This window comes from Lampetra fluviatilis, chromosome 40, assembly GCF_964198595.1.
Source record: "Lampetra fluviatilis chromosome 40, kcLamFluv1.1, whole genome shotgun sequence".
NCBI lineage: Eukaryota > Metazoa > Chordata > Hyperoartia > Petromyzontiformes > Petromyzontidae > Lampetra > Lampetra fluviatilis.
In genome coordinates, this window is record NC_136314.1 from 8,646,337 (window position 1) to 8,662,315 (window position 15,979).

Consider the following 15,979-nt stretch of genomic DNA (forward strand, 5'->3'; position numbering starts at 1 on the left):
CATGGACGTCCAACTGGGAATTTCCCAGCCACGTGCAAAATCAAAATTGGCAGACCACATCAAATTTAATATCGCCAAATTGGCTGAAGCGCGGGAGGCGGCGAGATTGAATTCGCGGTCTCGGCAAATCGCGAACGAGAGATTGCATGGACGGAGGGTGCATACGCACGATTGGAAACCAGGCGATAAGGCCTGGCTGCATTGTCCACATGCACCGTTGGCTACGTCCCCCAAATTGTTGAGACCTTGGAGGGGACCGGTGGAAATTGTGCGGGTTGCACGACCCCAGAGTATACAGATTAAAATGGGAAAACGCCGTTGGTACGTGCACCCCTCCCGACTGAAGCCCTATGCGGCACCGTGTGACCCCGTTCTGTGCCGTAACGACCGGGCGTGTGATGTGACCGTCGACTCGGGGAGGGATGTGTCGCAGGCTGATCCTCACGTGTCTCCACCTGACCCTCCCCCAGGTGTCTCGGGCCTGACGGCTGCTGACCGTCGGGAACCGGAACCCCGCGGCACGCGCGGGTCCCCGATGCCTGGCCCGTGCCTTCCTGAACTGCCGGCACCGCCGGACGGTCAACCGCGTCTGGTGCCGTACGACGGACCGGCAAGGCGGACTCGGGCTAGGGCACAACACTTTTCATGAAGACATTTTTCAACACCGAGCTCGCCCGGTGTTCCCCCTCTGCCGGGGTAATGTCCCGTTCTAGGGACGCTCGGAAAGAATGGGACGCTGCACGAGTCGGAAGAGAAGAAAAAAAAATAAAATGGAAATTATTTTTTTTTTTTTTCTGCACACACATTTGGTATTGTCACTCGCCGGATTGTATATATTGTTCTGTTGTTGTGTAGTGGCATTGGTTGATGGTTGCGGATGGCAGTGTTCGCGTTGTGTTGTGTTGTTACGTTGGTTGTTGTTCTTGTTGTTGTGTTACGGGGCACACTGGGGGGAGGGGGTGTTGTATATTTTTATAGCAGCCGGGTCGGCTGCGAGCTATGTGGTAGGGGGTGATGTAGTGGTGGTGTTGACGCGCGCCGACTGTGACAGTGATGGATCACGGGGCGGCACGGGGTGCGGGGTTGGGCACGCGTTGTGGGCGTGGTATGGACGCGCGCGCCGGGAGTGACGGATGACGGGGCGGCGCGGCGTGGGTGGTGAGGCACGCTGAGATGTGGGAAAACAGGATCGTAGCGAGTGCCCAGTGATTGGTCAAATAGGATGGGTGCTCTCAGCGACGTCCGCAGGTGGGGTATAAAGGGGGACGCGCGAGAGCACTCGGGGTTGTTAACCAGTTGAAGATCGAAGACGGAGTTGAAGAGATAGTGCTCCGAGACCCCTAGTCCCGCTGTCCTTGTAGGGACCGGGGCCCTGTGTGGCTCGGAGGCGAGACTGGGGGACCCGTGGTTCGACGCCCACGTGGGTCGGGACTGGGGGACCCACAGTCGAGACGGACACCCCGGCAGGGTGTGTCCAGAGTAGCTCAGTGGGCGTTAGTCGCCAGAGTAGCTCAGTGGGCGTTAGTCGCCAGGGTAGCTAAGAGGGTGTTGGTCACCCGAGTAGCTCAGTGGGTGTTAGTCACCCGAGTAGCTAAGTGGGTGTTAGTCACCCGAGTAACCAAGTGGGTGTTAGTCACCGAGTAGCTAAGTGGGTGTTAGTCACCCGGGTAACCAAGTGGGTGTTAGTCACCCGAGTAACCAAGTGGGTGTTAGTCACCCGAGATACTACAGTGGGTGTTAGTCGCCTGTGAACCGAAGTTGGTGAAATAAAGAGTGTGCTACCCGTGAAGTCGTCTCCCGCCGAGTTACTACATTACAGATGCTCTGTGGATCGCTACATCGCAGGACAATTAGAGATGGTGACAGCTTCGGGAGGCCTTCATCCAGCAGTGGATAGGTCATAGCTGCTGCTGATAAGATGATGTCAGTGCTGTGCAAGTTGTGAGTGTTGTGTGCATGTAATTTTCCTCTTCCAAACACTGGCCATTGACGAGCATAGAGAGTATCAGGAATAGTGCTGCTTCTGTGGACGATTCCAATGTTGAAATATTTCCGTGCTCGGAATCACCAGGAGAAACCCGTTCCCTCGAATGGAGATGCAGGAATCGTCGTTGACATGAATGGGGAACGGCATCATCTGTGGACGATTCCGAGAAGCGCCATTAATCTCAATGTAAATTCCCACATTTCCATTCAAATGAATGGGAGTTGTAGCAGCGGCTACGCATGTACGTGCGTTGAACTTATTTCGCACCGTACGTAGCCAACCGTGCCAATCGGAGTTGCGTGTTCTGCTGGCAGGCAAGTGCCTGCATACGATGTGGGGTTCTCTACAGCACAACGACCTCGTGGGCCGCTGGCCCGGCGTGGCCGTGAAGGCATCTGACGGTGCGCTGTTCGTGGTGCGGCGTCCGTCTCTCTACGAGTTCACGCTGTTCATGTCGCGAACGGCCACCATCGCCTACCCCAAGGTGGGATTTTGCGCACGCTCGCCCGTTCACGCTCGCCCACTCACTCCGTTTTGCCATGTCTCACATTTGCTTAGCGACAAGCATGGTTGCCGTGATATAAGTTCAATCAATCTTCATTTTACGTGCCAATATGACCTTCAATAAAGTAGGCATTACAACAGAACGGGAATGGTACAGGAGGCATACAGCAATAGGAATTTTTCAGATGTTCATCTGTAGCCGTCTGAAACGCTCTTCCTTCCAATATTCGGAAGCCATTAGAGCTATGCATCTCGATTGAAAACTCATTTCTTGAGAAATGCTTTTCGTGTTTATAGTTTGTTGTCCTTCCGCCGCACCTCCGATCAGTGCGGTTAGTTACGTATGGTGCGAAAGAAGTTCAACATATATACAAATGAAAAAAAGAAACCCATCGCACCTTCAGCGGCGAACACCGACTCAGCAAAGTAGATTGCAACCGTGCGTAATGAATAGTGTAAGAACGGTGAGTAGAAAATACAAATTAATAAAATAAATGAAAAATAAAGTTGTCACGATGCGATTTAAATGTTGACGATGTGATAATTATCGCGACATCAGTTTCCAATTCCTTTATAATTGTATCTCGCTCTTGTGGTGTACTTGATCACTTTTCTGTATTTCATGTACAAATAAATATTACATAATGCCTACAATTAGATCGCAATAAGTATCCTAATCGTTGCTACTTTGACAATCTATTGCGGACACGGACAGCCAATAGACAGTGAAAGAGACACAGTCACAGACTCGGAAAAACACCGAGCGAAACGGAGACGGACACGCAGTCAGACAGAGAGGATCACGGCAGATAGATTGAGGGACATGACAGACAGAGAGGGACATGGCAAGAGACAGAGAGACAGTTGCCGCTTCATCAGAAGCAGTGCTGCTGCACATTGCGATCAAAACCTTTGCCTTCTAGCACGTACGCTTAAGAAGCTGTAAAACATTTTACAGCAGTAAAGCCACGACCAAATCACTCTGTGTGCACCTGGTCTCATCAGATCTCAAAAGCTAAGCAGGCTGCAAACATGGATGGTGCTTGGAAATGTGACCACCATGTATATAAAATGAATATTAATGGCTGCTGTGGATGTGCTTTGCCAACAGTGCAGAAAAATACATTTTTGTACTGTACTATGTTCCAACGTCTATGTGCCCCACCTTTGCCAACTCGCGCTGACCAGCGCGGTGAAGTACGGCCGAGTAAACGCCCACGACTCGCGCGGCTTGGGGGGAGGCCCTCATACAGCAGCGGATTGACAAAGGGCTGAGTAGCGTAATGAGCGTGGGGGCAGGAGATGTCCCCCCCCCCACCTGATGGCCAAGCCATCTGTCATGGTGGTTTTCATGAAAATGCTTTCGATTACATTCCACGATTTATACTGGTAGGAACCACCTGGTTCCACCAGCCCACAGGGGATTATTGTGTCCGTCCGTCCGTCGTGCATCCAAAAATGGGAGGGGTGGGGCTGGGTGGAGAGGGGAGGGGCTGGGTGGGGAGGGTGGGGAGGGGCTGGGTGGGGAGGGGCTGGGTGGGGAGGGTGGGGGGGTGGGAGGGGTGGGGCTGGGTGGGGAAGGGCTGGTCACCCCGTGGCGCCTTTATAAAACTCAACGTTTAACCTACTCACGCTGGCTTGTGCCCGCCCTCACAGTCGGCCATATTTGCGGAATACACCACGCCGCCGTTGACCCTGGCCATTGAACGAGCAACCCAACGTTCCTACCAGCTCCCTCCACAGGAATGTGTTTGTAATTGAATTAAGAGCAGTAACGTTTGGCGACCGTGCGAGACAGATCAAATATTGGGGGGCCCCACCTGACCGATTGCCGCACCCCCTGAGCTGATAATGTCGTTACTACGCTATTGCAAATGGCTGTACATGTACACATCTTCTGATATAGCAATGATGATGGCAGTGGTGATCGCGCTGATGACAATGATGGTAAATCGCTGTCCATGGTGCTGACGTTAGGAAAAACTGCCACTTTTTTCTAATTTTCTTGCTGTGGATTTCACACCTGATGATGATTGCTTGTGTATTATTTTATTATTTCCCTTCTACGTGACTTTACCGAAAGAACCAAGAAGATACTAATATTGATGGGAGACACAGTCAATTGGTGGTGTCTATTATTTAGTTGTCATTGGTGATATAACAGACCGTACAAAATCTAACGGCGTAATGCCTGACCCACAAATACGAAGGAGACATCACAGCGACATACTCCGCTACTGCTGACGCGGTTGTTCGGCTTGACCACCTGAATGTGAAATTGTAGTTGTCTCTACGTCAACATCAACCGTATGAAAGAAGAAGATTGAAAAAGAATAATAATGATCTAGAAAATTAATAAGATAAAAAAAAGTTACATAATTTTTCTATCTACGTGACTTTACCAAAAGACCCAAAGAGTATGAATTCCTGCAGTCATGAAAGCTTTAAGTTAAGATTGGTGATAATGAAGACCAAGATAGTAAGCATGATGATGGTCATGATGATGGTCATGATGATGGTTGTGATGATGGTTATGATGATGGTTATGATGGCAGGATGTGAGTGCCATGCTCATGCACCTTGACCTGAGGCCGGGAGACGTGGTGCTGGAGGCCGGGTCAGGGAGTGGAGCCATGACGCTGATGCTGTCCGGTGCAGGTGACCCCCCCCCCCCCCCCCCCGCTGCACCGTTTGCATCACCCACGTTTACCACGCCACATTTCACCATGCCGCGCTTCACCGTGGGACACTTCACCGTGCCCCCGGGAGTCGGCAACCAGAATAACAAGAAGATACATTTTTTGTCCAATTCGGTAAAAAAAACCCCTCAAATATTTCAAAAGAGCCGCAATGGATGTGATTGCGAGACGGTGATCCTTAATAAATAACGTCACGAAAACAGTCCTTAATGAGCCACAGGTTGGTGACCCCTGCCCATGGCAAACTGGACTTCCATGGCAAACTGGACTTCCATGGTAAACTGGACTTCCATGGTAAACTGGACTTCCATGGTAAACGAGGCTTCCATGGTAAACTGGACTTCCATGGTAAATTGGACTTCCATGGTAAACTGGACTTCCATGGTAAACTGGGCTTCAATGGTCAACTGGACTTCCGCGGACAGGGGCCGGCAAACAAAATAACAAGAAGAGCCATTTTTTTTATTCAGTAAAAAAACAACAACTCTATTTCAAGAGCCACAACGCAGTCTCCGGAGCCACAGGTCTTGCCGACCCCTGACCATGCCACACTTTACAATGCTGCATGAACAAAATTGACTTTTCTTCACGTAGCCTTTAACAAACCGTTGGGGGTAAGTTATTTTGGCAAGCGCCTATTAATACCTGCACAGCGTACAATGTGGTGGTGTGGCCAGCGCCAGGTCTGGGTCTTATTGCCCTTCCTCAGTGCCGATGTTTTGTACATTGTATCAGGTACTCGTATGAGGCTGACTCGACCTAGAGGAGGCCCATATCACGGATTGGATATCCATGGATTGTATGTTGAACTTCTTTCGCACCGTACTTAGCCAACCGGGCTAATCGGAGGTGCGGGGGAAGATACAACAAACTAAACACAAAAAGCAGTTCTTAAGAAATTAGTTTTCCATCTTTAAGAAATGAGATTTCAATCTAAGAAATTCGTTTTCAATTAGATTCGACTCGCAACCGCATGATGTGCATATCCGTCACTGTGACCATCTTAGCTGCACTAATCAGGTACTAGAGGGAAATATTTTTGACCTGGCTATAGCACGGTGTTTCTAATTTTAGTCCGCTTCTGTCACAGCTGAAAGCCCTAGCAGTGACAGAACAGTTTCTGACTTGAAACCCCACCTAATTTACTCCTGGTATGAGCACAACCGTTTATTATAAACCTTGCTGACATGTGCGCTCACCTCCGCTGCCGCAATGCACTGCGCGTTGGTAACGAGGGCCCCCCTATCTCAGCATGTCAGTCGTGGGGGGGGGAGGCGGTTGTTGAACTAAACTTCATGCTGGTCAGTGCGGGGGTGTCTACACCAGGGACAGCCTTCTTTAGGGCCTAGTCTCAACCAGTGGTGTTGATCATGCTGGTCAGTGCTGGGGTTGGCGAAGGGAATGGAATGCCCTAGGACCAGTTCAGTTATCGCTCACCACTGATGTTGGACGTGACTGGGAATCGAACTCACGTCGCCGGGGTTTTTAGGGCATAGCGTCGACCATCACGCTGTAGCTCCACCACCAAAAAATTAAATATTTAAAAATGCTTTTTTTAAAAACACGCTTTGAAGAAATGTACCGTACGAGTAATGGCAGAACTCCACGACTCCAGGAAGTGGCCCCGAAGCTTGCCATAACGTAAGGAACTGTGGTGATTTACAGGCAACGTGAGTTGAGCGTGGACAATTATTCGCGTAAAAAAGATTGTTTAAAAATATATTTCGAATTTTTTATGATAGAATATAGTCTTATCATCAGTATGACATACCTATACCAAGTTGGGAAGACGGTTGAAATTGAGTTACAACATTTGAGGATACGGCAACAGACAGGGTGAGTTAAATAAAAGCGTGTAAAATGTTTAAAAATATATATTATCTTCTTGGTTCTTTCGGTAAAGTCACGTAGAAGGGAAGTAATAAAATAATAAAAATAAAACATAATAAAACAATTCTCACGACGTTTCGGCCACAACGCAAGCAGCCATCCTCAGGCGAAGAATGAAACACCCCAAGCTTGGAGCGTATATTTAAGCTGGGTTAGAGGGGGGGGAGGTGGGAAGAAGAGCGCCTAAACAAAATAATTTGCATATCAAGAGGAATTCAGCATATGGAAAATGCGTAGGAGGTGGGCGGGGGGGGGTTCCAAATCAATACTATGCCCGTGCATTATGCAGGATTAGCAGCATCAAAGGGGGGGGGGGAAGGGGGGGAGCATTAACAAAGGAAAGGAATGTTAATAGTATGTAGCTGTAGTTACTAAACAACCACGTAAAAAACTACAGTATAAACTGCATGACAAACTAAAGTATAAACTACATAGCATCATCAGTAAACTTACTATACTCTACAATAAGCTGAGTTACTAACAGTAAGTAATACATGAAAAATTCTACGTTGTAAAAAATTATATAATATGCTTCCATCTAAACTTTATTCTCTTACATCACACGCGTCTATACCGTACTATATACTTCCATAGGCAAAACCAACATTAAATTACATACTGTATTGCTATAAACCACCCTATACCTTATACATTTTTAATATAACACTATGTATTATTCTACCCACCCTAATGTGTATCAAAATGGTTTATTACGTCCTTCCAGTGATTGCTAAGCCAGAATCCATCTTCTCGGTTAAAATTGTCTCTGTGTTTGTAAATGTGGATCGCCTCATGTACGAATCTCTCATGATAGCCAGATGGCTTGCAGAGAACCTCTGTCTTGGAGAAGTCAATGTCATGTGAGCCCACTGAGTTGTAACAGTGATCTGCCACGGCTGAGGTGTTTGTCCTACAGTGTTTCAGGTCAGCTTTATGTTCACGGATGCGGTCCGAGACATGTCGTTTGGTTTCCCCAATGTAACTGCTACCACAGAGGCAACTTAGTTTGTAGACACCAGGGTACTGTATGTCTGGAACCACATCTTTTACAGACGGTACCAGATCACGGATTTTATGTACTGTGTTGAATCGGACCTGGATCTTGTGTTTAATCAGGATTTTGGAGATCTTTTTTGTGACCCCAGCAATGTAGGGTAAGGTGATGGTCTTGAAAGGCTCCTCAACAGGATCCTTCTTGGTGGTTGGAGTGATGGCTTTGCGGATTGTGTAGTCGGAGTAACCATTAGCCTTAAGAGCTTGGCGTACGTGTTTGAGTTCACTGGAAATGTGTTCATGGTCGGAGATGCATTGGGCTCTATGATATAGAGTCTTGATGAGGGAATTCTTCTGGGATGGATGGTGGTGGGAATCCGGTTTTAGATAAGCATCCGTGTGGGTGGCTTTCCTGTAGACAGAGTGGCTCATTGAACCATCAGGTCTCCTTTTGATTAGGACATCCAAAAAGGGTAGCTTGCCATCATTTTCGACTTCCATGGTGAATCTGATGGCTGGGTGTATGGAATTTATATGGTCGAGAAATTGGTCTAGAGCAGGCCGGCCATGTGGCCAGATGACAAAAGTGTCGTCTACGTACCTCTTCCATAAGGTCGGGCGTAGAGTGGCAGTCTGGATGGCGTCCGTCTCAAATTTCTCCATGAAGATGTTGGCTACAACCGGAGATAAGGGGGAGCCCATTGGGGTGCCCTCAATTTGCTTGTAGAAGGTTCCATTCCAGGTGAAGTATGTATTGGTTAAGCAGTGTCTCACCAGGGGGGGTACCCCAGCATTCAGTCCTTGATGAACCAAGTCTTCAATGATTGCGATGGTGTCAGGCACAGGCACCTTGGTGAACAAGGAAACCACATCAAAACTGACAAGCAGGTCGTCTGGGGACAGGGCAATCCCCTTGATTGTTGATACCAGGTCAGTAGAGTTTAGTACTGCAGAGGTGGTTTTTCCAGTGAAAGGCCGTAGGATTTCGGACAAAAAACGAGCCAGTTTGTAAGTCGGGGAGTTGATAGTAGAGACAATGGGACGAAGAGGTGTATCTTCTTTATGTATCTTTGGCAAGCCGTACAATCTTGGTGGCCTGGCTGCAGAAGGTTTCAACGAGAACTGTTTGGTCTGATCAATTAATGCGGTTGAAGCAGAAATGATGTTGTTGGTTTTGGAGACGAGGCTGTTGGTGGGGTCTCTTTTTATTTTTGTATAGCTGCCATCGGTGAGTAGTTCTTGAATTTTGTTGTTGTATTCTATTTTGTCCATGATGACAGTGGCATTGCCTTTGTCGGCTGAGAGGATGACAATGTCATCCCTCTTTTTTAATTGAGCTAATTCAAAACGCTCATCTTTGCTGATGTTGCTAGCTGGCATCTTAGCGTTTTTGAGGGTTACAGAGATTTCCGATCTTGCTACGTCTGCAGCGATGTGACTCAAGCCCTTGAGAGCTACATCTACTCGAGCAATTATATCATTAACTGGTATGTGTCTAGGTGTGACTGCAAAGTTTAGTCCTTTAGCTAAAACGGATTTCAAACCTTCAGAAATAGGACTGTTACTGCGATTAATTACGACTTTGTTAACATCTAGCTTTTCAATGTGTGGGTCCGGTTTCTTGTTTGAGAGGCGGTTGAATTTGGAAATCAAGTTGTCCTTACATTTAGTCGACATAGCGGCAGCTGAAGAGGCAGTCATTTTTTCCACATGTTCCCAATCCGATGTGGACATTGTTGCACTCAAGGATAAGTGTGATTTGTAGAGTGTCTTGTCTAACTGATCTAGTTCGGTGCGCGTAAGTCTGATTTTCTCTGAGATAAGAGCTAAGCTAGTTCTAGACAGAATTCGTTTCGCATTAGAAGAAGTTACAGCAGCAGATGTTAGTGTAAATGCGTTCGGTATTACCTTAGAGTCGCGGCATCTCTTCAGAAAGGTGAGAGACTCGATTAGCTGAGCCTTCTTGTCCCGGAGCTTGTTGAAGGATCTCAAAGTTATGTGGAAACCCTCCCCGTAGAGGCGGTTAAATTTCGATTTAAAGCTTTCGTGACTGCAGGGATTCATCTTCTTGGTTCTTTCGGTAAAGTCACGTAGAAGGGAAGTAATAAAATAATAAAAATAAAACATAATAAAACAATTCTCACGACGTTTCGGCCACAACGCAAGCAGCCATCCTCAGGCGAAGAATGAAACACCCCAAGCTTGGAGCGTATATTTAAGCTGGGTTAGAGGGGGGGGAGGTGGGAAGAAGAGCGCCTAAACAAAATAATTTGCATATCAAGAGGAATTCAGCATATGGAAAATGCGTAGGAGGTGGGCGGGGGGGGGTTCCAAATCAATACTATGCCCGTGCATTATGCAGGATTAGCAGCATCAAAGGGGGGGGGGGAAGGGGGGGAGCATTAACAAAGGAAAGGAATGTTAATAGTATGTAGCTGTAGTTACTAAACAACCACGTAAAAAACTACAGTATAAACTGCATGACAAACTAAAGTATAAACTACATAGCATCATCAGTAAACTTACTATACTCTACAATAAGCTGAGTTACTAACAGTAAGTAATACATGAAAAATTCTACGTTGTAAAAAATTATATAATATGCTTCCATCTAAACTTTATTCTCTTACATCACACGCGTCTATACCGTACTATATACTTCCATAGGCAAAACCAACATTAAATTACATACTGTATTGCTATAAACCACCCTATACCTTATACATTTTTAATATAACACTATGTATTATTCTACCCACCCTAATGTGTATCAAAATGGTTTATTACGTCCTTCCAGTGATTGCTAAGCCAGAATCCATCTTCTCGGTTAAAATTGTCTCTGTGTTTGTAAATGTGGATCGCCTCATGTACGAATCTCTCATGATAGCCAGATGGCTTGCAGAGAACCTCTGTCTTGGAGAAGTCAATGTCATGTGAGCCCACTGAGTTGTAACAGTGATCTGCCACGGCTGAGGTGTTTGTCCTACAGTGTTTCAGGTCAGCTTTATGTTCACGGATGCGGTCCGAGACATGTCGTTTGGTTTCCCCAATGTAACTGCTACCACAGAGGCAACTTAGTTTGTAGACACCAGGGTACTGTATGTCTGGAACCACATCTTTTACAGACGGTACCAGATCACGGATTTTATGTACTGTGTTGAATCGGACCTGGATCTTGTGTTTAATCAGGATTTTGGAGATCTTTTTTGTGACCCCAGCAATGTAGGGTAAGGTGATGGTCTTGAAAGGCTCCTCAACAGGATCCTTCTTGGTGGTTGGAGTGATGGCTTTGCGGATTGTGTAGTCGGAGTAACCATTAGCCTTAAGAGCTTGGCGTACGTGTTTGAGTTCACTGGAAATGTGTTCATGGTCGGAGATGCATTGGGCTCTATGATATAGAGTCTTGATGAGGGAATTCTTCTGGGATGGATGGTGGTGGGAATCCGGTTTTAGATAAGCATCCGTGTGGGTGGCTTTCCTGTAGACAGAGTGGCTCATTGAACCATCAGGTCTCCTTTTGATTAGGACATCCAAAAAGGGTAGCTTGCCATCATTTTCGACTTCCATGGTGAATCTGATGGCTGGGTGTATGGAATTTATATGGTCGAGAAATTGGTCTAGAGCAGGCCGGCCATGTGGCCAGATGACAAAAGTGTCGTCTACGTACCTCTTCCATAAGGTCGGGCGTAGAGTGGCAGTCTGGATGGCGTCCGTCTCAAATTTCTCCATGAAGATGTTGGCTACAACCGGAGATAAGGGGGAGCCCATTGGGGTGCCCTCAATTTGCTTGTAGAAGGTTCCATTCCAGGTGAAGTATGTATTGGTTAAGCAGTGTCTCACCAGGGGGGGTACCCCAGCATTCAGTCCTTGATGAACCAAGTCTTCAATGATTGCGATGGTGTCAGGCACAGGCACCTTGGTGAACAAGGAAACCACATCAAAACTGACAAGCAGGTCGTCTGGGGACAGGGCAATCCCCTTGATTGTTGATACCAGGTCAGTAGAGTTTAGTACTGCAGAGGTGGTTTTTCCAGTGAAAGGCCGTAGGATTTCGGACAAAAAACGAGCCAGTTTGTAAGTCGGGGAGTTGATAGTAGAGACAATGGGACGAAGAGGTGTATCTTCTTTATGTATCTTTGGCAAGCCGTACAATCTTGGTGGCCTGGCTGCAGAAGGTTTCAACGAGAACTGTTTGGTCTGATCAATTAATGCGGTTGAAGCAGAAATGATGTTGTTGGTTTTGGAGACGAGGCTGTTGGTGGGGTCTCTTTTTATTTTTGTATAGCTGCCATCGGTGAGTAGTTCTTGAATTTTGTTGTTGTATTCTATTTTGTCCATGATGACAGTGGCATTGCCTTTGTCGGCTGAGAGGATGACAATGTCATCCCTCTTTTTTAATTGAGCTAATTCAAAACGCTCATCTTTGCTGATGTTGCTAGCTGGCATCTTAGCGTTTTTGAGGGTTACAGAGATTTCCGATCTTGCTACGTCTGCAGCGATGTGACTCAAGCCCTTGAGAGCTACATCTACTCGAGCAATTATATCATTAACTGGTATGTGTCTAGGTGTGACTGCAAAGTTTAGTCCTTTAGCTAAAACGGATTTCAAACCTTCAGAAATAGGACTGTTACTGCGATTAATTACGACTTTGTTAACATCTAGCTTTTCAATGTGTGGGTCCGGTTTCTTGTTTGAGAGGCGGTTGAATTTGGAAATCAAGTTGTCCTTACATTTAGTCGACATAGCGGCAGCTGAAGAGGCAGTCATTTTTTCCACATGTTCCCAATCCGATGTGGACATTGTTGCACTCAAGGATAAGTGTGATTTGTAGAGTGTCTTGTCTAACTGATCTAGTTCGGTGCGCGTAAGTCTGATTTTCTCTGAGATAAGAGCTAAGCTAGTTCTAGACAGAATTCGTTTCGCATTAGAAGAAGTTACAGCAGCAGATGTTAGTGTAAATGCGTTCGGTATTACCTTAGAGTCGCGGCATCTCTTCAGAAAGGTGAGAGACTCGATTAGCTGAGCCTTCTTGTCCCGGAGCTTGTTGAAGGATCTCAAAGTTATGTGGAAACCCTCCCCGTAGAGGCGGTTAAATTTCGATTTAAAGCTTTCGTGACTGCAGGGATTCATCTTCTTGGTTCTTTCGGTAAAGTCACGTAGAAGGGAAGTAATAAAATAATAAAAATAAAACATAATAAAACAATTCTCACGACGTTTCGGCCACAACGCAAGCAGCCATCCTCAGGCGAAGAATGAAACACCCCAAGCTTGGAGCGTATATTTAAGCTGGGTTAGAGGGGGGGGAGGTGGGAAGAAGAGCGCCTAAACAAAATAATTTGCATATCAAGAGGAATTCAGCATATGGAAAATGCGTAGGAGGTGGGCGGGGGGGGGTTCCAAATCAATACTATGCCCGTGCATTATGCAGGATTAGCAGCATCAAAGGGGGGGGGGGGAAGGGGGGGAGCATTAACAAAGGAAAGGAATGTTAATAGTATGTAGCTGTAGTTACTAAACAACCACGTAAAAAACTACAGTATAAACTGCATGACAAACTAAAGTATAAACTACATAGCATCATCAGTAAACTTACTATACTCTACAATAAGCTGAGTTACTAACAGTAAGTAATACATGAAAAATTCTACGTTGTAAAAAATTATATAATATGCTTCCATCTAAACTTTATTCTCTTACATCACACGCGTCTATACCGTACTATATACTTCCATAGGCAAAACCAACATTAAATTACATACTGTATTGCTATAAACCACCCTATACCTTATACATTTTTAATATAACACTATGTATTATTCTACCCACCCTAATGTGTATCAAAATGGTTTATTACGTCCTTCCAGTGATTGCTAAGCCAGAATCCATCTTCTCGGTTAAAATTGTCTCTGTGTTTGTAAATGTGGATCGCCTCATGTACGAATCTCTCATGATAGCCAGATGGCTTGCAGAGAACCTCTGTCTTGGAGAAGTCAATGTCATGTGAGCCCACTGAGTTGTAACAGTGATCTGCCACGGCTGAGGTGTTTGTCCTACAGTGTTTCAGGTCAGCTTTATGTTCACGGATGCGGTCCGAGACATGTCGTTTGGTTTCCCCAATGTAACTGCTACCACAGAGGCAACTTAGTTTGTAGACACCAGGGTACTGTATGTCTGGAACCACATCTTTTACAGACGGTACCAGATCACGGATTTTATGTACTGTGTTGAATCGGACCTGGATCTTGTGTTTAATCAGGATTTTGGAGATCTTTTTTGTGACCCCAGCAATGTAGGGTAAGGTGATGGTCTTGAAAGGCTCCTCAACAGGATCCTTCTTGGTGGTTGGAGTGATGGCTTTGCGGATTGTGTAGTCGGAGTAACCATTAGCCTTAAGAGCTTGGCGTACGTGTTTGAGTTCACTGGAAATGTGTTCATGGTCGGAGATGCATTGGGCTCTATGATATAGAGTCTTGATGAGGGAATTCTTCTGGGATGGATGGTGGTGGGAATCCGGTTTTAGATAAGCATCCGTGTGGGTGGCTTTCCTGTAGACAGAGTGGCTCATTGAACCATCAGGTCTCCTTTTGATTAGGACATCCAAAAAGGGTAGCTTGCCATCATTTTCGACTTCCATGGTGAATCTGATGGCTGGGTGTATGGAATTTATATGGTCGAGAAATTGGTCTAGAGCAGGCCGGCCATGTGGCCAGATGACAAAAGTGTCGTCTACGTACCTCTTCCATAAGGTCGGGCGTAGAGTGGCAGTCTGGATGGCGTCCGTCTCAAATTTCTCCATGAAGATGTTGGCTACAACCGGAGATAAGGGGGAGCCCATTGGGGTGCCCTCAATTTGCTTGTAGAAGGTTCCATTCCAGGTGAAGTATGTATTGGTTAAGCAGTGTCTCACCAGGGGGGGTACCCCAGCATTCAGTCCTTGATGAACCAAGTCTTCAATGATTGCGATGGTGTCAGGCACAGGCACCTTGGTGAACAAGGAAACCACATCAAAACTGACAAGCAGGTCGTCTGGGGACAGGGCAATCCCCTTGATTGTTGATACCAGGTCAGTAGAGTTTAGTACTGCAGAGGTGGTTTTTCCAGTGAAAGGCCGTAGGATTTCGGACAAAAAACGAGCCAGTTTGTAAGTCGGGGAGTTGATAGTAGAGACAATGGGACGAAGAGGTGTATCTTCTTTATGTATCTTTGGCAAGCCGTACAATCTTGGTGGCCTGGCTGCAGAAGGTTTCAACGAGAACTGTTTGGTCTGATCAATTAATGCGGTTGAAGCAGAAATGATGTTGTTGGTTTTGGAGACGAGGCTGTTGGTGGGGTCTCTTTTTATTTTTGTATAGCTGCCATCGGTGAGTAGTTCTTGAATTTTGTTGTTGTATTCTATTTTGTCCATGATGACAGTGGCATTGCCTTTGTCGGCTGAGAGGATGACAATGTCATCCCTCTTTTTTAATTGAGCTAATTCAAAACGCTCATCTTTGCTGATGTTGCTAGCTGGCATCTTAGCGTTTTTGAGGGTTACAGAGATTTCCGATCTTGCTACGTCTGCAGCGATGTGACTCAAGCCCTTGAGAGCTACATCTACTCGAGCAATTATATCATTAACTGGTATGTGTCTAGGTGTGACTGCAAAGTTTAGTCCTTTAGCTAAAACGGATTTCAAACCTTCAGAAATAGGACTGTTACTGCGATTAATTACGACTTTGTTAACATCTAGCTTTTCAATGTGTGGGTCCGGTTTCTTGTTTGAGAGGCGGTTGAATTTGGAAATCAAGTTGTCCTTACATTTAGTCGACATAGCGGCAGCTGAAGAGGCAGTCATTTTTTCCACATGTTCCCAATCCGATGTGGACATTGTTGCACTCAAGGATAAGTGTGATTTGTAGAGTGTCTT

General features: G+C 46.2%; 1 protein-coding gene across 1 annotated transcript in view; it reads left to right on the plus strand.

Moving 5' to 3' along the window:
- Positions 1 to 15,979, plus strand: part of TRMT61B (tRNA methyltransferase 61B) — a 39,239-nt gene that overhangs the window by 12,436 nt on the left and 10,824 nt on the right. The window contains exons 3-4 of the mRNA XM_078875157.1: positions 2,302 to 2,471; positions 5,047 to 5,149. Of these exons, the coding sequence (XP_078731283.1) occupies positions 2,302 to 2,471; positions 5,047 to 5,149 (273 nt within the window). The remainder of the gene's footprint in view (positions 1 to 2,301; positions 2,472 to 5,046; positions 5,150 to 15,979) is intronic.